Source organism: Cibotium barometz, chromosome 10, assembly GCF_041138505.1.
Source record: "Cibotium barometz isolate CiBa-2024 chromosome 10, ASM4113850v1, whole genome shotgun sequence".
Taxonomy (NCBI): domain Eukaryota; kingdom Viridiplantae; phylum Streptophyta; class Polypodiopsida; order Cyatheales; family Cibotiaceae; genus Cibotium; species Cibotium barometz.
In genome coordinates this window covers 3,444,149-3,468,558 of record NC_141055.1, presented here as the reverse complement: position 1 = coordinate 3,468,558, position 24,410 = coordinate 3,444,149, and the positions used below count along the sequence as shown (strand labels likewise).

The window sequence follows — 24,410 nt, the reverse complement described above, 5'->3', positions numbered from 1 at the left end:
GAGCTGGTATTCCTTTTGACTCCATGTTATAACTCAAGAAAGATGCATTGCTGGCTTTTGGCATCTAATTTGGTTTTCTTTGAGTATCTGGAACATGTATATAACATTTACACCCAAAAACTTTCAAGTGCAAAGCCAAATGTCTTATAGACCAAAAGGATTTAGGAAGAGCCTTACCATTAGGCATACTCATTGTAACATCTCCACAATAACATGATTCTTGTGCACTGAAACACCATTTTGCTACAGTGCGAGTAGTAGTAGTGAATTGCCACTTTATGCTTCTTTCCTTGTAGAGACCTAAGAATTCATCAGACCTGAATTCTCCTCTTCCTCATGCTTCAATATGTTTGTTGTCTGATTTTAAACCAATGTATTCTTTAAACTTTTTAATAGAAGGAGAATTTTCCTTTAGCCAAATCTTCTTATTGTAATCATCCTACTATCAATGTGAAAAAATAGGAAGAACCTTGGCTCTACAATTGTGAAATTGCCAAATCTTCCTACTGCAATCATCCTACTATCATTGTGAAAAAATAGGAAGAACCTTAGCTGTACAACTGCCCCTTATAAAAAGGGTTAAAGAGCCTTATCCCTAAAATTGGCCTCTTGGTGGTGGCAAATGCTTAATTAAATTACCTTTTTATATCTCTAAAAAAGATTTCGTAGTAAGATACCTGCCCATACCTCTCATGCTAAGGTTTGCTGTTGCTATCCAAATCAGCCTGGACTATAAAGGCTGAAAGCTCATACAAATTGTTTCTCTGAATGCATTTGTTTGCTATGCAAAGCTCATACAAATTGTTTCTTTGAATGCATTTGTTTGCTATGCAAAGCTCATACAAATTGTTTCTCTGAATGCATTTGTTTGCTATGCAAATCAACCTGGACTATAAAGTTTCTTGCTAACTAAAGCACATACAAATTGTTTCCCTCACTCAAGTCAGCAAGAACCTTAATCACTCATGGCATACTTGAGTGATTCATAACACATAGGTGGTTAGAGAGAGGCATATGACATACATAAATGCCTTAAATTTCATGAAAGCTCCCCCACATGGCATACGTAAGCTATTATATACCAATACATTTAAATTATCTAGAATCCGTAGTTAATATTTTTCCTTAGAGAGCACATAGAATCCTCCGCACATAAATACCTAAATTTTCATAAAAGCTCCCTCGCACATGGCATAGTAAGACTATTATACCGATACATTTAAATAAAATAGAAGCCGTGCTTTATTTCATTAGGTAATTATTTTTCTTAGAGAGCCATCCTCCACATTATGATAAGAGTGTATGTGGGGTTGCCATAGATACTTTTTTTCAATCCTTCACCTACTGACAAGAGTGAATGGGTTGCCATAGATGCATTTTTGAATCCAAAAAGCGACCATCACCACCTTAAGAGGATGAGGGGGGGAAGACTTTTATGATATGTCTCACTATACTTACCTATTAACCATCATCCCTTAACTACAAATTTACTACTTCTCACTAAACAATGCCAAGAAAACTCAATAAACTAACACTTCTTTAACCCATTAGCACACTAAACCCCAAAGAGTTACCGGCATCAAAGCATGTTGAGGTCCAAGAACTCTGGTACCATTACAGGTCTAAAATAGGAGGTCAAGCTTCAAGCTATGAAAAGATTCGAGTGACATGATCTAAATCAAATAGAGGGGATGTTAACCCCCATTTTGGATTATCTAGATGCTCTCTATCACACATAAGAATTAGTAATAAGTGTCATGAAAAGGTACTCTAAAAGTTATAACTTTTATGAGAAAGTTGAACATGTATGAGTTTTACGTACTCAAGCATGAATAAGGGCTGATTGTATATAAACTATTTTCACATAGTAAAAGGACACAATCTCCCTTTGTACTAATTGAGTCCTTTGGTTATCTAAATGCTCTTATCTATGTGTGTGTGTGTGTGTGTGTGTGTGAGAGAGAGAGAGAGAGAGAGATTCTTAGTACATGTCTACCCTTAGTGTGAGAGACAATAGATACCAACCAAGCTCTGATACCAATGATAACAATACTTGAAGCCCATAAATTGACCTATTTTATTACACTTAGCTCTAAGACCTTTCTAAACTTTGTCACACATTTCGGTGGAGATGCCATGTTGGTTTAGTTAAACATCATTCTATCTTTACCTCACACTCTTGGTGTGATTTAAAACAAGGAAAACATTTTTGAAAGTACCCCCTTGTTTCTTCTCATTTTGAAAGCAAGGCTATCCTCTTGTTTCTTATTATCATGTTTGGTGCATCTTAGTGTTTCAGGAATTTAAAGGTGCAGACCCAAGGGGTTATCTCTAGCTATGATGAAGACACCTACCCCTCCCTAATTAGCCATAGAGGCGGCAGGGTTTCACTCGAGATTGACCTGCATAAAAGGCACATTAGGTTTCATTTCCATCTAGCATAAAACTGAATATTGTCTATTTCCAAGCACGTGAAAATTGCTTTCCCACTATCCAATTCCACCTCCACCATTGGCTTACCCTTTTCTAATTTTTTACTAGTTTATGCATAATGAAAGAATGAGTGCTTCCAAAAACAATAATATAGCAAATTGAAACTCCTACCCTGAAAAGTTCTTAGTGTTTAAATGTTAGAGAATTGTTGATTTTGTCTTCATGCTCAATTGCAGGGTCAATTCAACCTTTCTCTACATCTTCCATTTCCTCACAACGATAATAATATAGCTATGGAGGTGGTGGATTGAATATAATTCCTTACTGTGTTTGGCTAGAGATTTTGCACGAGGGATGGGACAATGTACCAATGGAGCAAGGTTGCTTCTTGCAGAAACAACTGGTCTTGATACATCAGGGAAATCCTCGTTTGATGACCAGGATTCAAACATTTAAAGTATTGGTTCTCCTAATGACATGATGAGCTTTGTCATACAAATGACTAGTTACAATATAACTTCTTGTTAGAGGACCTTGGGACTAAGAATTCTCTTCCATTTCAGGTTGATAACAAGGTTGAGAATACATCTTCTTGTTCCTCAATTCTTATGATTGAGGAGGCAGAAGAAGAGGTCTCTTTGTTGGTGTGACATGTCCCTCACTACTAAGACAAACTCAACAAAATCCTTAGCCATTGTCGCTACATGTGCTGTTGGAATTAGGGTTGCAGGAATGCACACACAACTTCAAGAAGATGAGGAAGCTTGAGCACAACACAGTAGTGTATTATGAGTGCCAAAAATGAAAGATAACAAGCCCTAGAAGATAATGGGCGTATATACAATGCACGGGGGAAAAAACCTCCTAGTGAGGGAAAAAGTGCCCCGGCGGTCCTAAGTGTGTTCACACACATCACTACTATAATATGGTAACAAATCCCCCCTGGAGTGATGCGGTGAACAAGAGCTAGCACTCATGTATAGGGAAGTGTCTAGCTATGTGGACGAATCCACAAAAGGGAGTAAGCCCAAAGCTTTGCGAAAAGCTTCGAACTTCTCACGAGGCAGAGCCTTTGTGAAAAGGTCTGCAAGGTTATCCTGTGTTGGCACATAAGCCAAACTGATCTCTCCTGCAGAGAGTCTCTCCCTGACATAATGGTAGTGCACCTCAATGTGCTTCGTACGAGCATGGAACACTGGGTTCCGCGCAACTGCCAATGCGCTCTGACTGTCAGTGAAGATGGTGGTGGCAGATGGCTGCCCAACACCCAAATCAGCCATAAGGCGTCTGAGCCACACACACTCAACCGTAGCTGTGAAAGCTGCCCTGTACTCAGCTTCACAACTAGAAGTGGCCACAGTAGGCTGCTTCTTGCTCAACCATGATATGCATGAGCTTCCAAGCATGAAGCAAAAACCACTCGTGGACACGCGTGTGTCATAACAACCAGCCCAGTCAGAATCTGAAAAAACATGTAAATCTGGCGGCAATGATCCCCCCTTGGGATAAAACAACCCAAGATGCCGAGTACCACTCAAATAGCGAAAGATACGCTTCACTGCCTGCCAATGCTTAATGCCTGGGCTATGCATAAATCTGCTCACCTGTGAGACTGCAAACTGAATGTCTGGCCTCGTAATGCATACATAAATGAGGCAACCAACAGCTGTCTGATAGAGTGTGACATCAAAGTGATCTCCAGCATCATGAAGACTCAACTTCAAACCTGTCTCCATTGGAGTAGCAATAGGCTTGCAGTCTTCAAGGCCAAATCTCCGCAACAATGTTTCAATATACTTTGTCTGACACAAAGCAATACCTCCATCACACTGCTTAAATTGTATCCCCAAATAATGATGCAAATGCCCCAAATCTGACATCTCAAAAGAGGCATTCAAATCAGCCTTAAAATCAGCAATATGACTCTCATTTGGTCCTGTGAGCAGCATGTCATCGACATAGAGAGCAATGATTAGATGTACACCATCCACACGTTTAACATACAAAGTGCTTTCTGTTGGACTATTCTGAAACCCATGTGCAGTCAAATATGCATGTATTTTTTCATACCAAGCTCGTGGAGCTTGCTTTAAACCATATAAAGCCTTTTTTAACCTGCACACTTTGTTTTCCTGCCCTCTTTGAACAAAACCACGAGGCTGCGATACATACACCTCCTCATGCAAATCTCCATTTAAGAACGCAGTCTTTATGTCCAGCTGATGTACATTCCAACCATTATGAGCTGCTAATGCACAGATGCTACGAACAGTGGTCATACGACATGTGGGAGCAAAAGTCTCATCAAAATCAATGCCCTTCTCTTGAGCATAACCTTTTGCAACAAGCCTAGCCTTATGGCGATCCACTGTGCCATCAGGCTTACACTTCAATTTGTATACCCACTTAGTGCCAATGGCCTTCTTGCCAGGGGGCAAGTCACATAAAGACCATGTACTATTCTTCATAATAGCATCGTATTCTGCTTGCATAGCAGCCATCCAATTTTCTGAACTTTGTGCCTCATCAAATGAAACAGGCTCACTTTCATCGCACATACTAGAAACAGCCAATGCATAACAATCTGACGCATAAGAGGCACCATGAGAGCCAGAACGAGTGCGACTAGACAAAGGGGCATCCAACTTGCTGTCACGCAAAGTCTGCACCAGCCATCTAGGCATGTTCCTAGAGCCCTCAATCTCTTGTCTGTCATCCTCAAGTGCATCATGCACATCTGCATCAGATATAGGCTGATCTGTGCCATCATTTAAAACCTGCATAGGCTGAAAAACTGCCTCATGAGGTATTGCACTTGACTGTGCACCACTGAAAAGAGGCAATAATGTATCATAGACATCACGTGAGCTGATATCTGTCTCCTTAGTACATGAAACCAAGGGCTGAACTGCATCTTCCACAAATACAACATCACGGCTAACCAAAATGCGCTTTGTCTGTGGATGATACAAACGATAGCCTTTGCTCTCAGCACTATATCCAACAAAAATACATTTGACAGCTTTGTCATCCAATTTTCTGCGATGTTGCACAGGCACTAATGCATATGCCAGGCAACCAAAAACACGTAAATGGCCAACAGATGGCTTGCGGCTATGCCAAGCCTCATATGGAGTGACAACCTGTAATGCTTTGGTGGGACACCTGTTTAGTACATAAGTGGCACACATGACAGCCTCAAGCCAAAAACCATGTGGTAGACTTTGACTCTTAACCATACATCTTGCCATTTCCATGAGAGACCTGTTTTTTCTCTCAGCCACACCATTTTGCTGTGGTGTATACGGCACTGTACATTGGTGTTTTATCCCACGCTCAGCCAGAAATGCATTAAATTCTGAAGACATATACTCCCCCCCTCGATCTGAACGGAGGGTGCCCATCTTACTTTCTGACACATTTTCAGCCATAACCAAAAACTGTTTGAAGCACAAGAACACTTCGGACTTTGCCTTCAAAGGATATACCCATGCATGCCTGGTAAAATCATCAATGAAAGTCACGAAGTAAAGGTAGTTTCCAAATGATGGAGTTTGCATGGGACCACAAACATCACTGTGAACAAGCTGCAATCTGCGTTCAGCTCTCACTGATCCATCTTTGGGAAAGGAAGCACGCTGCATTTTACCCAATATGCAGCCCTCACAAACATGCTTGACAGGTGCCTCAAGCTTAGGCAAAGAAGACACCATTTCAGATTTCTACAGGCGCAGCAAACTTGCAAAATTCAGATGACCAAAACGTGCATGCCACAGTTTTGCATTTGAAATAGCCTGCGTATCCATAATAGCACATGCTGAATCCTCTACACATTTGCCATCCATATTGAGCTTATACAGCCCTCGACATAGTGAACCAGATGCTACAATGATGTCACCACAAGAGAGATCATGAACAGTACATCTGTCATCCACAAATTTTACAACCAAACCTGTTTTGGCAAATGCGGAGACTGACAGCAGATTCTTTTTGATCCCTGGCACATACAATGCATCAAAAAGTGTAAAGGTGTTGCAATTTGCAACATTCAGCACAATCTGTCCAACTCCTTTAACGGGATAAGAGGAGTTATTGGCACAAGTGACAGTATTCCCTGTGGGAGCAGACTCAAGGAAAGTGAATAAACTGCGCTGCGAGGTGATATGCTTAGTGGCACCACTGTCAAAGTACCATACATCTGAATCTACTGCAGACATACATGTGTCATGCAAAGATGGGTCATAACTGCACTGCGCATTGAATGCCCATTCTGTATCTTGAACAACATTAGCAGATTCATTGTTAGAAGGAGAGGCATCTGCAACAGCCATACCAGCCTCTTTCTTCTTAGCCTCTTTCGCAGCCAGCTTAGGACAAGCTTTGATGACATGATCATTTCCCTTACAGTACTTGCAAAATGTCTTCTGTTTGTCACCCTTCTTCTCATCTTTGTCTTCCTTCTTTGGTTGCGCAGCATTTGCAGATTTCTGCTTACTAGAAGAAAAGCCAGCTTTACCTTTCCCGCTTCTCTGACTAGCAACGAAAGCTTGATCTGCGACACGCATAATATTCCTGTTTTGCCTTGACTGGTCTTCTTGCAGCAAAACAGAAACTAACTCCTCAAATGATAAGGCATTGGGATTGCCTTTCATCATCAAGCGAAGAGTGGAAGCAAAACCCTGATAAGAATCTGGTAGACCATTCAAAACAGTCTGCACAAGTGAACTGTCTGACAGGATTTCATCTGCAGAAATGAGCTGCTCTTTGAAATCCTTGATCTTTGTCAAAAAGCTATCCATAGAATCACCTTCGTTCATATGCTCACTCTCCAACTGTTTTCGGAGATAAGCAACACGAGCCTCATTTCTTGCCTGATACAATGTGGCAAGTACATCCCAAGCATCCTTAGAAGTCCTGCAGGAGCGAATATGTGGGATAATGGTACGTTTGACAGACAGCGCAATCAAGGCATGAGCCTGCGCATCTCTACCATCCCAACGAATCTGCTCTGCTGAAAGTGGTGGTTCTCGAACAGCTGCTACAGCACTTGTGCCTGCACCATCATCAACAGTACCTGTTTCTGATGTGTTTGCAGCATTCCCAGCCACAATAGGACGTGCATCAATACCCTGCACAATGTTCCATAACCCCTTTGCTACCAATACATGTCGCATCATATATGCCCACAATGGATAGTTGGTGCCATCCAACTTATCCTCAGCAGCCAACATGCGGAATACATCATTGTTGTCAGCCATGGCCAATGACTGTACTACTAGATGTAAATGCTGTCTGTAAGAGGTAAACCTGTATAAAATCGACCTGTGCTATGTAGCACAGCCCAAAACAGACGAATGGGCACCTGTCCTGCAGATTTTAATCTTGACAGAAAATCTGCACAGTAGGACGATTTTGCCTGCGCAGTACTTGGAATGCAAAAACGGAGGGCGAAATGTCTTCAGATCAAAATTCTGAAACGAACGAGCCCTATGGGCTCACCCACGGCATATACTAACCTGCAGACGCTCGTGAAACCTCGTCGCAATCGGAGGAGATGAAGCGGCAGGTGCCGGTGATGCTGCCCGGGAGGAGGAAGCCTGCTCTGATACCAATTGTTGGAATTAGGGTTGCAGGAATGCACACACAACTTCAAGAAGATGAGGAAGCTTGAGCACAACACAGTAGTGTATTATGAGTGCCAAAAATGAAAGATAACAAGCCCTAGAAGATAATGGGCGTATATACAATGCACGGGGGAAAAAACCTCCTAGTGAGGGAAAAAGTGCCCCGGCGGTCCTAAGTGTGTTCACACACATCACTACTATAATATGGTAACATGTGCTACTATCAAGGCTGGTTTGGTATTCTTCACCAATTTGTTGAGTGGAGGATTTAGCTTACAAACAAAGCAGTGGAGTAAATCTTTCTCCTCCACATTGGTAGAAAGAGCATGCTTCATTACTGCAATAAAGGCTTGATGATACTCATCGATTGTCTTATCTTTTTGCTTGATAACTCCAAAAATTCAAATGTCTTATTCTCCACAAAGCTAGGAGCATAATAATAATAGCTTTGTTGAAGATGGGCTTTCATTTCCTCCCATGTAACTTAGCCTTCCTCAAGGTCCTGCAGGAGTGCACTATACATAAATTCCTCCACCAAGTTTTTACAAGACCCTTGAGGGCCACACCTAGTATCTTTCATTAAATACAACAATATCTCTTTGTACCATGACTCTACTTCTCGCACCAAGAAGATATGTAGCATGACTCTACTTCTCGCACCAAGAAGATATGTAGCATAGATTGATAGGAGCTGCTTCTATTGGCCATACCATTTTAAACACTCCAGGTCGCGATTGCACTAGAGTCTTGAGACTGACGTGTATGACGTCCCCAACCCAGACCATGCTAGTCTAATGACACTCAATGCCACCTCTATCCTTACACCATGCGTATCAAGAGTACATGCATGTCTGTCGAGATTGGTTAAGGTCTTAAATGATCGTCTTCATCATCATGATTGCACTAGAGTCTCGAGATTGACGTGTACAACATTCAGCCCCCACCAGACCATGCCTAGTCTAATGGCACTCAGGGACCACCTATGTCCTTACACTAGGCATATTAGGAGCTCGTCCATGTCTGGCAAGATGGATTATGGTCTTAGATGACTGTCTTCTCTCATGACAAGGTTCACCACTTGGATGACATCTACAGCATCACATCAACTTGTGTTGGTACCTTCACAAGCTTCACAACAAACGTTATTGGATAATATCGAGATCTCAAGTCAATCTTGGTGAACATTGGCATATCATGCAATTGAAAATTTCATCAATCTTGGTTATCAAATAAGTATTTATTCTTGACTGTGAGATGATTTAATCTCTTATATTATTATAGTCAATGCATAACCTCAAAGTTTCATCCTTCTTTCTCTAAAAAAGAACTATCGAGCCCCACATGGGTTTGATAAAATTATGTTCAAAGAGTTACTTTAACTGTTCTGTAAGGTCAATTGCTTCTTAGATAACCATTTTATAATCCCTCTTTGCAAAACTGATTCAACTCCCACCTGTACTAGATCTATCTCATGATCCACTTTTTGGGTCGAGGGCATTTTTGTCAACTCCTTGGGAAATACATCTACATACTCGGTTAGCCATTCAAGTCCAAATGATTCAAACCAGCCTGATTCTTTCCCAATAGAGTTGAGCAGCTTAACAAGATAGATTTCTATTTTCTTCCTGAGGACTTTCAACATTCTAGATGTCTTTATCAATTGCAATTTTGGAGATCCAATTACTCCAATTCCTTGAACCTTATTTTCATGAAGATAAAAAAAAAGAGATGGTCCCCTTGTGGCAATATATATCCACCTAGTTTTGGGTAAGCCAATTCATTCCAAGATTTCCATCATAAACTCCTAAATGCAAGACCTTAAATTTACATTCAGTGGACTTTTTGTCTAGAGAAAATTAAACATTGTCCATCTCATGGCACATGTGAGCAAAAGTTTCCCACTAGCCAATTCAACCTACATTAGTTTACCATGTTTCTGGTCTAGTTCCAACTTTCAAAACAATTGTCGAAATGACACAATGAGTGCTAGAATCAAACAAAAGCTCAAACTACCTACTTTGGTAATTAGTAGGCACTCGAATAATGATAGAGATCTATTGATCTGGCCTTGATGCTTAACAGCGATGAATTTTACATTTATCATCATCTTCTAAATCAGCAACCATGATAGCTCTAGAGACAATTGATAGCTGGGAAATTCCTTCTCTAATTTTCCTAATTTTGGTGTGGTGGCCATTGGTAACTTTGCGCAGATGCAGTATAGGTCCTCTTGTTGCTTTGGATAGAAATCGCGGACCATTAAAAGCGTGGTCTTGGGCTAACTTCCCCAAAAGAAACAATTCTCACTGGTGGATTACCATGTATTATAATCACCAGCCAAGTCTGAATCACTATAGGCATGTAACTACAAGCTACCTCCGTTGGGATATACCAAAGAGCAAAATCCAAGGTGCCCTAAAAATAGCAGAAGATCCAGTTCACTGCTTGCCAATGCTTTGTACCTAGACTGTGCATAAATTTGCTACACTGGGAAACACCAAATTGAATAACTGGGCCTGTGTTACATAAGTATATAAGGCAGCCTACTACTTGGCTATAAATATTCATATCAAAAGGCTCTCCAACATCATGCATGCTCAATTTGATCCCTGGTTCCATTGGAGTACCTCCCAACATCTATCGCACAATTTGTATGCCCAAATAGTAATGCAGCATCTCTAAATCTATCATTTGAAATGAGGTTTCCAATTTATCTTTGACGGCTAAAATCTATTCATCATTCCCAGTTAGCAACATGTCATCCACATATAGAATGACCATGATCATAGTGCCATGATCCTCTTTCACATCTAGAGGGTGCTCTCCATTGGACTATTCCAAAATCCTTGAATGACGGGTCAAATAAATATGTATCCATACCAAGCTTGGGGAGCTTGTTTGAGACCATAAAGTGCTTTTTGAAGCTTTTATACTTTGTTTTCTTGGCTAGGCATATCTCAAAACCAATGGGCTGATTTACATAACTTTTCTTGCAAATCCCCATTGAGAAAAGCTGATTTAATGTCCAATTGATGCACTTCAAATCCTAATGAGTCTCTTCAAATGAATCTGGCTCATTTGCATCACAAAGGATACTCATGTAGTGTACTCATGCAAGAGAACATATTCATGTTCTCTTGCATTATGTGAACTAGCACGTGTCCTGCTACCAAGTGGAGCTGAAAGCTTGCTCTCCTCCTGTAAGGTAGGGATCTGCCAATGAGGCATAACTCTGTCTCTTCTATTAATGTGTCCGCTCTTCCTCCAATGCATCCTCTACATTTTGAGGTGTAATGAGCTCATTCATGGCCTGATTTTGAGAATCTAGATGCTGTCCACCATTAGGCAACGTTGATGGTTGATCTATTGTGCCATCAATTCCCAATCGGAGTAGTCCTTCAAACATGTTATGTGGGATTTTAGGTGGTTGTTCAAAAATTTGGCTGGTTTGAATTTTCAACAAACACATCGTCTCTACTGGTTGCTGTCCAAAATCCTTTCCGTGGAAAGATTATAGAGACGGTACCCTTTACTGTCACTCCTGTAACCCACAAATATGTACTTAGTAGCTTTGTCATCAAGCTTACCTTGCAATTGTTGCTGAGGTACATGTGCATAAGCAATACATCTGAAAACTCTAAAGGGATCAACTTTAGGTTTTCTCTCATGCCATGCCTCATATGGCATTATGGTTTTCAACGTTTTGGTGGAGCATCTATTCAAAACATGTGTAGCACACATGATTGCCTCCATCCAAAATTTGTGAGGCAAGCCTTTACCTTTTACCATGCATATAGCCATTTCCATCAATGACCTATTCTTTCTCTTAGAGCAACACCATTTTGCTGAGGAGATTGTGCCATTGTGCATTGATGTTTTATGCCCTTTTCTGCAAAAAAAAAAGCTTCGAAAGAAATTAACATGCATTCCCTCCCTCGAATCTGTATAGAGGGACTGCAATTTGCAACCTATTTGATTTTTAACTTGTGCCACATAATGCTGAAAACATGTAAATATATCAGACTTTGAACACCACATCGATGGTGTTCGTAGTATAAGACCACACACATCGCTAAGTGCATAAGCTATAAATTTTGGGTAGCCCTTGCTGAACCATCTATTGGGAATGCATTTTTATGCAAGTTGATTCATTTGTGCCATATTTTGTTGATTTAAAGATGATGTACCAATCAAACAAGGTTGCACAACTTATGTTTGTGATTGATTTGGTTCAGTTACACAAAATTTATGATAAAGTGTGGCTTCATGGACTAGTTGTGATATAAAAGCATTGGCTTTATGCCCCTAAGTGGAAGAGGCTTTAGATTTTGTTCATGTTTAGCTCCTTTTCATCCTGAATTTCTCTCCCCATCGAAGCGATGTAAATCTAATGAGTGGAGAGCTCCAAAATCAATTGAAGATAAAGATGACATAACATGCTCTAGATATTCATCTTTAAATCCCACTCCACTTAAGAAATGGATTACCCTCTTCATCTTCATATTCCATCTCCGTAAGAGATGGAGATGGAACAGGCCACCCTCCATTGGAATAATGCAATAAAGTTTGTGCTACATGTGGAGGTTGGTGTTACTTTGGTGGTTTCTTTATTGTGTAATGGAGAAGGAATCTCTCCTCCATTTGACATGGTTGACACTGTTGAGAAAAGCGACTGGTCCTAAAGCATAACACTAGGAGATTTCCACAAAAAAATAGACCGGAGGTCCTCCATCACCTTAAGGTTTTGGAGTCTCGATGGCTAGACCAATTTGTGAAAACCTCCAGTTAAGTGCATATTAGCATGAACACAACTAGGATGGGTGACCTCTTGGGACTTGGGACCAGTTGGCACTAGGGGGGTGTTGAGAAAACTCATGCTAAAGTGTAGCATTTGGAGATTTCTACAAAATGGATAGATCGAAGGCCATCACCTCAAGGTTTTGGGCTCTAAATGGCTACAATTTGTGGAAACCTCCAGTTACACACACATTGGCAGGAACACAACTAAGATGGGTTATCTCGCGGGGCTTGTCCCTCCACCCAATTTCCAATGGACACACCATGTCGGAGGGTCATAGAGCTAATATTCCTTTTGGCTCCATGTTGTAACTCAAGAAAGATGCATTGGTGGCATTTGGCATCTAATTGGTTTCTCTTGAGCATCTAGAACATGTATATAACATTTACACCCAAGAACTTTCAAGTGTGAATTTGAAGGTTTCTTACTTGAGTAGACCTATAATGGAGTTATCCATTCGATAGCCATTGTTGCACTCCTATTAAGAAAATATAATATTGTGTTAATTGCTTTAGACCAAAAGGATTTAGGAAGATCCTTTCCATATAAGGCATGGCATACTCATTGGCATCTCCATAACAGCATGATTCTTTGTGCAATGTAACACCATTTTGCCAGTGTAAGTAGTAGTGAGCTGCACTTTATGCCTTTTTTCTTGTAGAAACCTAAGAATTCATTAGACATGAATTTTCCTTCTTCTCATTACTTCAATATGTTATTTTTCTCAATTTCAACCAATGTATTCCCTAGACTTTTCAAAATCCTGAGACTTTTACTTTAATCAAATCTTCCTATTGTAATTATCCTACTATCAATGTGAAAAAATAGGAAAAACCTTGGCTCTAAAATTTTCCCTTGTAAAAAGGGTTGTTTTTGGTGTTGAAGAGGAGCCTTGACCCTAAAATTGGCCTCTTGTTTTCAAGCAAGCTTCAAATACATCCAGATTGTCAAAAATTGGTGGCAAATGCTTAACTAGCTTACTTTTGTGTATCTCTAAAAAAAGTTTGCATTCTTAGATACCCATATCTCTCACATGAAGTTTTGCTCGTACCCAAATCAACCTAGACTACAAAGGTTGAAAGCGCATGCCTTTTGCTGCTACCCAAATGGGCCTAACTATAAAGTTTGTTACTAACTACCCACCAATCAACATGGATTGCAAATGCTGAAAGCTTATATTAATTGTTTCTCTGAATGCCCTGATGAGTGATTCAGAACATACGGGTGGTTAGAGGCATATGTAGACATAAATACCTTAAATTTCATGAAAGCCCCCACATGGAATACTTACGCTATTATACTAATACATTTAAATAATCTAAAAGCCATGCTTATTTCATTAGTTAATATTTTTCCTTAAAGAGAAGCACATAGAAGATCCTAAAATTTCATAAAAGCTCCCCCCCACATGGCATACTTAAGTTATTATACCAATAATATTAAATAATATAGAAGCCGTCCTTTTTTTCATTAATTAATATTTATCGTTAGAGAGCATATAGAATATCCTCCACATGTTAATGAGAGTGTAAGGGTTGCCATAGATGTATTTTTTCAATCCTTCACATGTTGATAAGAGTGAGTGGATTGCTATGGATGTACTTTTTCAATCCTTCACATATGATAAGAGTGAGTGGGTTGCCATAGATGCATTTTTTGAATCCAAAAAGCCACCACCACCACCTTAAGAGGATGAGGGGAAATATTTTGATGATACGCCTCACTATACCTAACCTATTAACCATCTCCTAGCTACACTCAATCACAAAGCAATGTCAATAAAACTCAATAAAGTAACACTTATTTCTCTCCTTCACATGATACTTTCCCACTAGCACACTAGATCCCAAAGAGCTACTGACATCAAAACATGTCGAGGTACCTTCCAATGTTGCAAGTTCTACACTAGAGGTACTAACAGAGGTACAAGAGGAATCCAATGCAAGAGGTTATGCAAGCCACACTGTTAGTAGATTATGAGGTATAATTAGTATTTCTAAAGCCAAAGCTCATGTTGAAAGCCTTAATGAATGTAACAACTTTCACAGACCCACAACCATGATTTTCCCAAAAGCTTTGGAGAAGAAGCCATGGATTCCATATCCAATAAAAGCACATATACTAGATGTCATAGACCTTATGTTAATGGTAGGTGAAGGAACCCTTTGGGAAAATGTGGCCAAGCACGCTAGGTTAGCCAAAGTTTCGATGGCAAGTGAAGGAACCCTTCGGGAAAATGTGACCAAGCACACTAGGAGGTTAGCTAATCCATAATTACATTATTTTTTAGAAATATATTTGGTCACATACATCATTGTTTATACCTTTAAGAGATGGAAAAAGATCCACCTGCATACAAGAGGAGGTTATGTGAATTATACAATTTTCCTTATTTTCAACCTATAAAATGTAGCAAAATCCAAGAGCAAAGGAAACAAACGCTCCTCTAGAGGATAAGAGCTTGGAGGAATATACTTGATCTACTAATGGTTAGCTGCATGCAAATTTATGAAGCTAATCATGGTATCGGCTAATCCCAATTGACATGAATCAAGGCCCCCACTAGAGTGTTCATGATGTATTACCACCATCGTGTTTGTTTTCCTACCACTGTCGTCTTACATGCATACAACCTTTGAAGACATGGTAGATACATGATTTTGCATGCCATATCCTTACTTCAAAAGGACACTCAAGACACTCCAAGAACTCTACTACTATTACAGGTCCAAAATAGGGGGGGGAGGGGGATGTTAACCAGATGCTCTGTGCCACACCTAAGAGTTAGTAAAAGTGTCATGAAAAGGTACTCTAACCTTCATGAGAATTTTGGGCATGACCAACCTCAATTAGTTGATTTAATGAGTTTTGGGTGAGTTCTCTGGTTATTTGCTTGCTCTTATCTATATTATGAGAGCGAGAGAGAGAGAGAGAGAGAGAGAGAGAGAGAGAGAGAGAGAGAGAGAGAGAGTTGAAAGTAATTCTTAGAACATGTTCTTGTCTGTTCTTAGTATGAGAGACATTAGATAGTGAGAGGAGTGTGAGTCCTTTCAGGAAGTGCAACAGCTTCCTTAGTGATAGCTTGGACGACGAGAGAGATGAAAGGAAAGCTAGCAACCACTAGTGAGGTTTAGATATCTTCAAGAGACATGATCTTCGGAGCAAGATAAGTTCCCCATAATATTACTTCTTGTTTCTATTTTTATGTGAATGAGAGAGTGTTCTAGAGACATCCAAAATAAGCCATAACATCAGACTCTCCTTTTGCCTCTATTTCATCAGCTCTCTATGAATTTTCATAAAGCTTTTACAAGATTGAATCTTGGTTTTTTAAAATTTAAAAAAAGCCATACTTACTAGAAGTTCATTTTTGTACTTTAACACTGTGATAGAGAGAAGGCTATCAACCTAAATCTTACATGGTATCTTTGTTTCTTTTATTAAGTTCCATTTGCTATTATCAAGGAGGACTATCATTGTTGGTTAATATATTAAAGTTACACTCAAGCTTTGTATGTAGACTTTTGGGTAGCATTCTATATATAAAGTATCCAAGAAACTTTGTAATAAAGTTACTCGACCTTTTGGATAGCATTCTAAATATTAAGAAGCCTTGAAAATTTAATCTAGCCTATATAAAAGGGGATATTCATGTGGTATTGGTCTACATGTGTGCGGGTTCTAGTAAATCATTCCAATTCCATTTTGTGTGTGTAAATTATTCTAGACAGTTCTTATGTTTTTATATATATGCATACTAGTCTATAGGTCTGTATGTGTGCACAATTGCATATGTAAGTTTATAGGTCATGTATGTGTGTGTGGTCGCATATATTAGTTTATGAATTACAAGCATGCGATGGATAAGAAACATATTAGAAAGAAAAAAAAAGGACTTAAATGAAGAATATATAAGATATTTGTGAAGAGAACATCTTCAAAGGAGATTGCAACTACCACTTGGCAATTTTTGCATCAATGCCAAGAAGAGAATATTATAATGGAGGCTAGAGACAAAGAACTTCAAGAATACATTGAAGTGATCTTCTCATATTAATACTTTTTGTTCTTTTTGGTAGCTCGCGACATAAAGGACAAGATTACAAGTTATCAGGTTTTGTGTAATAATTATTTTTTGTAGTAATAACTATCAAAAGATACTACATCTTTTAGTTAATTAAGAAAGATTAAACCATCCATTTTCTTTGTAGCCTATTTTTTTATTGGGCAAAGATACTCTAGCTCTAACCTTTAGCAAAGTTTCTAAGCTACAAATAGTTATTTAAAATTATTTTTGCTCTATTTCTTTTATGTGTGTGTGTGTGTGTGTGTGTGTGTGTGTGTGTGTGCACGTGCATGCATGCTTGTGCATACATGTGTGTGTATGTGTACTTGTGCATGTGCATGCACGCATGTATGTGCATATGCACGTGTGCATATGTGTGTATCTCCTATAGGTGCTCTTTGTCGCCTTAACATCTCTTCAAACTTCATGACTTGCACCACTAATGTTCTTATCTTGTAGCTTGACTCCACATTAAAGTCCTTCTATTTGATACATAATCATTCACACATTCATGGTATCTTTTGTATTCCATGCCTCAGTTGATAACATCAACTTGTGTCTACTCTCGTTTTATGGATAACAACCCATAATGAAAAAAGATGTTTCATGAATGCATTAACACATGGACTTGATGTGAAGGGATACATAAAAATATATTTCATTTTTTAAATATCAATTTTAGTTACATACAAAAAAGTGTAAAAAGTAAATGATTTCTCTAGCACAATTATTTGTGTAAGTTCAATACAAACAATGTTACAATCACTCTTGATAACAATGTGTTCATAATGGGAGCTTATAGCTGCTCTTTGTATCTTCTCACAATGATTTGATTTTGAATCTCTTTCATGGAAGGGACTTCATTATCTTCATGTGTGCAACTCATGTTGTACTTTAAAAAAGAAGTAAAATGAAAAAAAGTATTGGCACAAACAATAGCACAGTAAAAGAGTGTTTGAAGAGGTACAACCTCTTGTTTATCATGTGTTCCTTGCAAATTTTGGAAGTTTAATAACCACTAATGGATTTCTTTATAACAATCAAATAAATTAATTATGTTTGAAAACAAACAAAAGATAATGGATAATAGCATATATTGATGAAGTGATCAAGGATGTAACCCCACATGGATATAGTTGGTTACATCTTTGACTAGCAAAGCCCTTGAGTCGTATACACGAGGCAAGCATGTGGGATTATCATAGTGAGCTATCAAAATTTAGATGGAAATTTTTAAAAGGTGAGGGAAAACAATAGCTTTTGTTTTATACCGGCCCCTTACCCTAACTTTATCCCTACAACAACAATAACATTGTTAAGGTCACATATGATAGGGTTGATGACATGACAAGGACACAAGTTTGGAGATTATACCTTTTTTTGGTGGGCTTCTTTTGGTACGTGTCAAACTTTCAACCTAATAGTTTGCTTTCTTAGAAAATTTCAAGCTAGCTAATATGTCCTCAAAATTCCCCTTCTATGAGGATATTATTGTATATGTCTAACATTAACACATTGTAAAAAGAAATAATCACATTTCAGGTTTGAAATTTTGAAACTCACAATTGATTAAGTGATGCCTGATGAATCATTGGTTGAGCTTTGATAATCGATAGCCCAACAATGAAGTATCTTATTATAGCATTTCAAAGTTCTATTTCTAATTGAATTCATGCCCAAAGAGGAGAGTACAGTGTAGAGGGACAAGTAGAGAAACTAGAGGGTAGAGTGGAGGAGAGAAATACATAATATACTACATGATGATAGGGCCATGTAGATAAAGGAAATGAAAGAGTAGAGGAGAGAACTGTATAGATATAGTACATGAGAGGGCCAAGTAGAGAAAGCAGAGGATAGAGTGGAGGAGAGAATTGTATAGATATAGTACATGAGAGTAGAGAGTAGATAGTAAAGGGTAGAGTGGAGTAGGAAGAGAGTACATGAGAGTAGAGGGCATATAATACAAAAAAAGTAGCAACGTGTTGAAAGTGACATTACAAAGTGAAAAAATAACTACTATCGCCTTGCTATATTCAAAATTGTGGTACTTCATAATGTTACTTACAATGATGCTTTAACAACACTCCCAAATACACTTTTGGCTTGGTTTTTAAGCTTAATAGTGAGCTATGAAATCTCAATGGTCATAAGAGATGCCTATGTAACTTCTCCCCTCTAGAGGATGTATAACAAATGGTTCTTGATTACATAAGCTCTATGATCTAGGTGCTAATGGATGCTAGGATAACCTACTCCCAAAACCCACTATACAAAAGGGTTCAAAAGAAAAAAACCCCTACAACCTCATGATACATGGACATAGTCTCTTAAATGTCGCCCTATGTACTTTAGTGTGTTTACTTTGTTAAGAAAACTAGCTCTCTCATTTTCTAAGAATGTCCTAGTGTAAATAATAGATGAGTAGGTACTTTGGTACCTAATGTGAAGCATGGATCTAAGGAATGAAGTGTAAGGAAAATGTAGATTCATCTTTGTCAATGAGTGTTCCCTAGAGTGTTATGCTAGCATTGATTAGGCCAAAAGACACATTCAGAGGCACATCCACATGACAATGGATGTCAAATCTTGGCATCAAAGCTCAATGACACAATCATCCATTCGGGAAATTAGAAAGAAACGTGTGTGGCATACTATCTCTAACACACAAGCTAAATGCATGGCTTCTTCTCTTGTAGCCAAAGAGTGCTTATGGATTATGCAATTACTACAAGAGCTTGGGACCAACACTAGCTAAGAGAACATAAGCTAAATGCACGGTTTCTTCTCTTGTATTCAAAGAGTGCATATGGATTATGCAATTACTATAAGAGCTTGGGACTAACAACCAGCTAAGACCACATAAGCTAAATGCATGAGCACATGGTGATCTTCAATGACAAATAGGAAGCCAAAATCTTTGCCTAGAACATCGCCCTATTTAAGCAAACGAAACATGTTGATATCCATTGTCATTCTCAAAGGGAATAGGTGAAAAAGGGAGAGGACATCATTGTATATCGCCTAACTAAAGAAATTCTTTGCCAAATTCTTCATCAAACCTCTCAGAGCAAGCAAAGATTATCCAAGCTCACAACCCAACTATGCATTTTCAAAATTCCCTTTGCAGAGATCAACCTTCTTCCATAGGTTGTTGGGAGGGTTTGTGGGAATCAACCTTGGGAACTTATGAAACATACATATGTGTAAGTGTAGGTCTAGGTGTAGGTGCATGTAATGTAGACACATAATTCCTATTAATTAAGAATTAACACAATTAGCTAGGAAAAGTACATTTATACCAAGAGAACAACTTGTCGATTGCATCACCAAGTTGTTGATAAGCCCTTTTTGGGTGTAAAATTAAATCTATATAGATATGATAAGTGTCCATGGGAGATCTACACATTCTTGCATGCTCAACTTTTTACTCTTCTTGCACTTCTATCTTTTGTAATCTTGAGTTAATCATAATTAGGTTTCATTCATCATGTGATTACGTATTATAAGGGTGAGATATTGTGCTCAACCATTGGGAAATACTAAACTTTCGTCACCTTACTCTCTACAAACCTCAATTACAAGTAATCCATTTGAAGAAATTTCTAAACAGGGGTATTAGGAAAATGGTTATGTCATCTTCTCTCCTATATACGTAATTTATAATTTTATCTTTATATATCCTAAATTAAGAATGATTCCTATGAGAATTCAAACTTTGATCTATGACAAGCTCTACCTTGGACTGCAAAATTTTCAAAATTTAACACTAGTTCTGTAATTGGACACTAAAGTGTCCTGAAAAGTTAGCATTTTTCTTGAATTTTTGTGGGCAATCTATTAAGAGTTTTGAAATGCTTAACATCCACAGATGTTTCTCAAGACCCAAAAAAATCCTTGAGATTTTTTAAATTGCACTTTTCTTGGCTTTTGCAAGGTAATATTTTAATTTTCTTAGACACATGCTGATAAAACGCATGATTTTTGCTGTTTTCAAAATAGTAGTAATTTGGACATAACTTTTAGAAGGGACATAGTTTGATCATGAAACTTGGCTTGATGGAAAGCCCATGATGTAAACTAAATCCTGGAATCATCAAACGACAATTATTGGATAAATTTTTGACTCGCTAATATTGAAATGACGTTTTTTTATACAGGTGGAGCATGAATTTTTCTCCTTCCATATGCAAGCTAATAATGTAAAACTTGAGGTGCACCCATGTTATATAGGATAAATACTACTTTGTTTTGAATTTTCCAAAACTTTAGAGCCACTTTTTGGGCCTCTTCTCATACATGGCCTTTTGCGCAACCTGTTTTTAATACATAAAATGTCTAATTATGAGCCTAATTTTGATTTTCATCAAAGCGGAAAGCTGTGTAAGTGCATTATTTGTTGTAACTATAGGTGTAGACTACTTGTGCAAGCATAGTTATGATTAGTTTTTGATAAAAGATGATCAAATTTTGTATTTTTATTTTTTACAGTTTTTTTAGAACTAGGCGATAAGAACCTACTTAAGTGGAGGCTAAGTTAGTGTCATACACATCAAATTATGGCTTATTTATCTCATCTCAAGCATGAAAACCGATAATCAACATTCTCATTGATAGGGCTACATTATTTTTTAGTGGCGTGATTGAGTTTTGATAATATGCGTTACTTTTGCTGATTTTATGCAACTTTTTGGGAAAAAATTCTAGGAAAGAAAAATGATTTTTTTGGTGAACTTCTACCTCCTTGGACTGATGTATGCTATCAAAATATCTTGGAAAAATACTATTGATATCATTGGATTTTTTTTTTTGAGAGAATGATATTTGCATATTTGGAAAAATCCTGAAAAATGTTCATTTTCAAGACATATGCTACTTTGTTGCTTATGTACTTCCAAATAAAAAGGCATTTTACATGTTTAGCATTTTTTACATAAGCATAGGGTTATGTTCTACATGCCCAATGAAGCATTTTGGTTTTTAAAGCCTACATTAGGAGTTTGATTTTTTTTCGCAACCCCCAAAAAAGGACACTCAAGTGTCCTGTTTTGGTACCAAACTAGTGTTAAGGCCTCTAAGGTACCTTGGCCTTCATGTGAAACCCAGTACTCTTGAAAATCTACAATCAGTAGCCTTCATGAAATCCATTACTAATCTTGAAAATCTACCATACTATTATTGAAAGTCTATAATGAGTAGCCTTCGTGTGAAACCCATTACTACTCTTTAAAATCTACTATACTATTATTGGTAGCCTTTTTTAAAACCAAAATTTCAAGGTGGACTTCTTGTGAAGCTTTGGAGGGCCAGGATCGTCACGTCCCTTCCCTTCAGCGCGCGACGAAGTCGTCGCCGTAAGGAGCTAGCTTGCGTGTACTTACGCAGTACCCGCCGCAAGGACTGCAAGCAAGATATCTACGAAGCTTCGTTGGTGGGTTTGGGAGAGGGAAGGGAAGGGAAGTGTCGATTTGCAGAGGACGGCAGGAACATGCCCACCTCTCTCTCTCTCTCTCTCTCTCTCTCTCTCTCGTCGTTCCATCAATTCCAAAAGTCAAAGGCCTTGCTGCTTCCACATCACTCCGCCATTTTTCATAGCACGACCAAACATTAAACGAATCACTTTCCTGCACATCCTCCCCCGCTTCTTGCCCATTTTCATAGCACGACCAAGACCAAATTAACAATCAAGAAAAGACTTTCCTTAATCACATCCTCCCCCTACTCTCGTCTCTCAGCTCTCTCTCCCACCTCTCAAAATAGCAATCGCGTGTACGAGCGACCAACGACTGCGGACTCGGTCTGAGCGCGAGCGGCAGCGGCCCCTGCTTCATGAGTGTTTTTCTTCGATATTCATAAAGCTATGAGTACAGAACGCTCGATCTTCTTTGCCATGATCCTCAATGTTATTTATATGCTCACACACCAGCTACAGCCCCAGGCAATCTACGTGCTTCCTGATTACGTGTTGATATTTAATAGCGTTGAGACTTACTCACCATGCGGCAAACTTGATTCAACTGCACAGCTCATTCTAGAGGAGGAGCCTGCTGCAGGAATAGCTGGTGGGGTTAACGACATCGTCATTAGAGCTACAACTTATAGGGGCAACGCACTGCAGTCCAATATCCCGCTGGTTGGACACAACGTCGTCGAAGTAAGGTTTGCGGCCCTGTCCAATGGCTCAATTAGTTCGTATAATTCTAGTCTAGCTGATCAGTGTCAATATTGAATCAATCACCTTCTTCGATGATGCTGGACCTTACTGCCTGTTCTACTGGTAGGTGTGGTACGAGGAGCATTTTTCTTGCTAGTAGGAGTTCTTCAGATTTGTGGGTGACCATCAAGGTATCCACTCTCACTGGCGGATCGATGATTTATATATGCTGATGTAATTCATGATCAGAGTACATTAAGGCGTTATCACGATCCCTGATGATTGATCCTCGATGCAGGATTCTCAGCAAGAGCGCGGTCTTCGTCACAATCAGTTTTTCAAAGGTGACCGCGATGTCTTTGATTATGTCCCAGTAAATGTTGTCGGCCTGCGAGAAGAAGCCGGCGTGGGCAAGAGAATAACTGTCACGTGTTCAAGGCTGCAGTTACGTCTTTACACTAGAAGACTCTTATCAGCAGCTGGTGATCGTGAAAGCGATCAGCTGGTTTTTGACTGCCCCCCGTCCACCATCACAGCAGCTACTGCGCCTGCTGGCCAGCTAGCCCATGTGCCCTCCTCTCTCATCACCGCTTTCCTCGCCTCTCATCCACATTTCTTCCTTAACATGGCCATCTTCTTCTTGCTGGTGGCTTCCATGGCCGCGGCTTTGTATTTCGCCATTGAATAGGAACCACTAGCAAACCACCCCGAGGTTCTCGATGTAAAATGTTTGTTGTTGGTGTTCTTACAATAGTATAATATATTGCGAAATTTAAACTATTATATATGTGATACAAGTGTGACTTTGCCATGCCTACAAGAAGAAACCATAGCATGCCTTCAATAATTTGTTAAGACAAATTAAAAGAATGATATAAGTAACCAACACTAGCTAGTCTTGTTTAAAAATAAAACCACTTTTGTGAACAAAAATGTTATAAGTATATTGTTTCAAAGAAACTCTTACTCGCGAAATGCTTTCGCTACAAAAGATATTATCTTAGGTTTAATAAAATATGATGTGTCAATTTTAAAAAAAATATGACTCCATGGTAATCATTTAAGTACTTTTAATAAAAAATCTTTTATTTTTAAAATTTTACTTTGAAAATACTTTAAATATTTTTTTAGGCACACTACAAAAGCAACACAATTTTTTCTATATTTTTTAACACATGTATTCTTAAAGTTATATAAGGCTATTATAGCATTTTTATGGCATTCTTTATAATTTTTAATTTTATAAAATTTTGAGATACATATTTTTTCCCAAAACTTTTGCCATAAGTATAGGCATGCTAAAAAAAAACCATTCTTAGGTAGTTTAATGGAATTTTA

General features: G+C 38.6%; 1 protein-coding gene across 1 annotated transcript; it reads left to right on the top strand.

Moving 5' to 3' along the window:
* The first annotated feature begins 22,604 nt into the window (after positions 1-22,604).
* Positions 22,605-23,833, top strand: LOC147634443 (uncharacterized). The gene is made up of 3 exons (XM_086803358.1): positions 22,605-23,077; positions 23,200-23,263; positions 23,371-23,833. The coding sequence occupies exons 1-3, from the start codon at positions 22,779-22,781 to the stop codon at positions 23,758-23,760; spliced, it is 753 nt and encodes a 250-aa protein (XP_086659484.1). The 5' UTR covers positions 22,605-22,778; the 3' UTR covers positions 23,761-23,833.
* Positions 23,834-24,410: the final 577 nt, after the last annotated feature.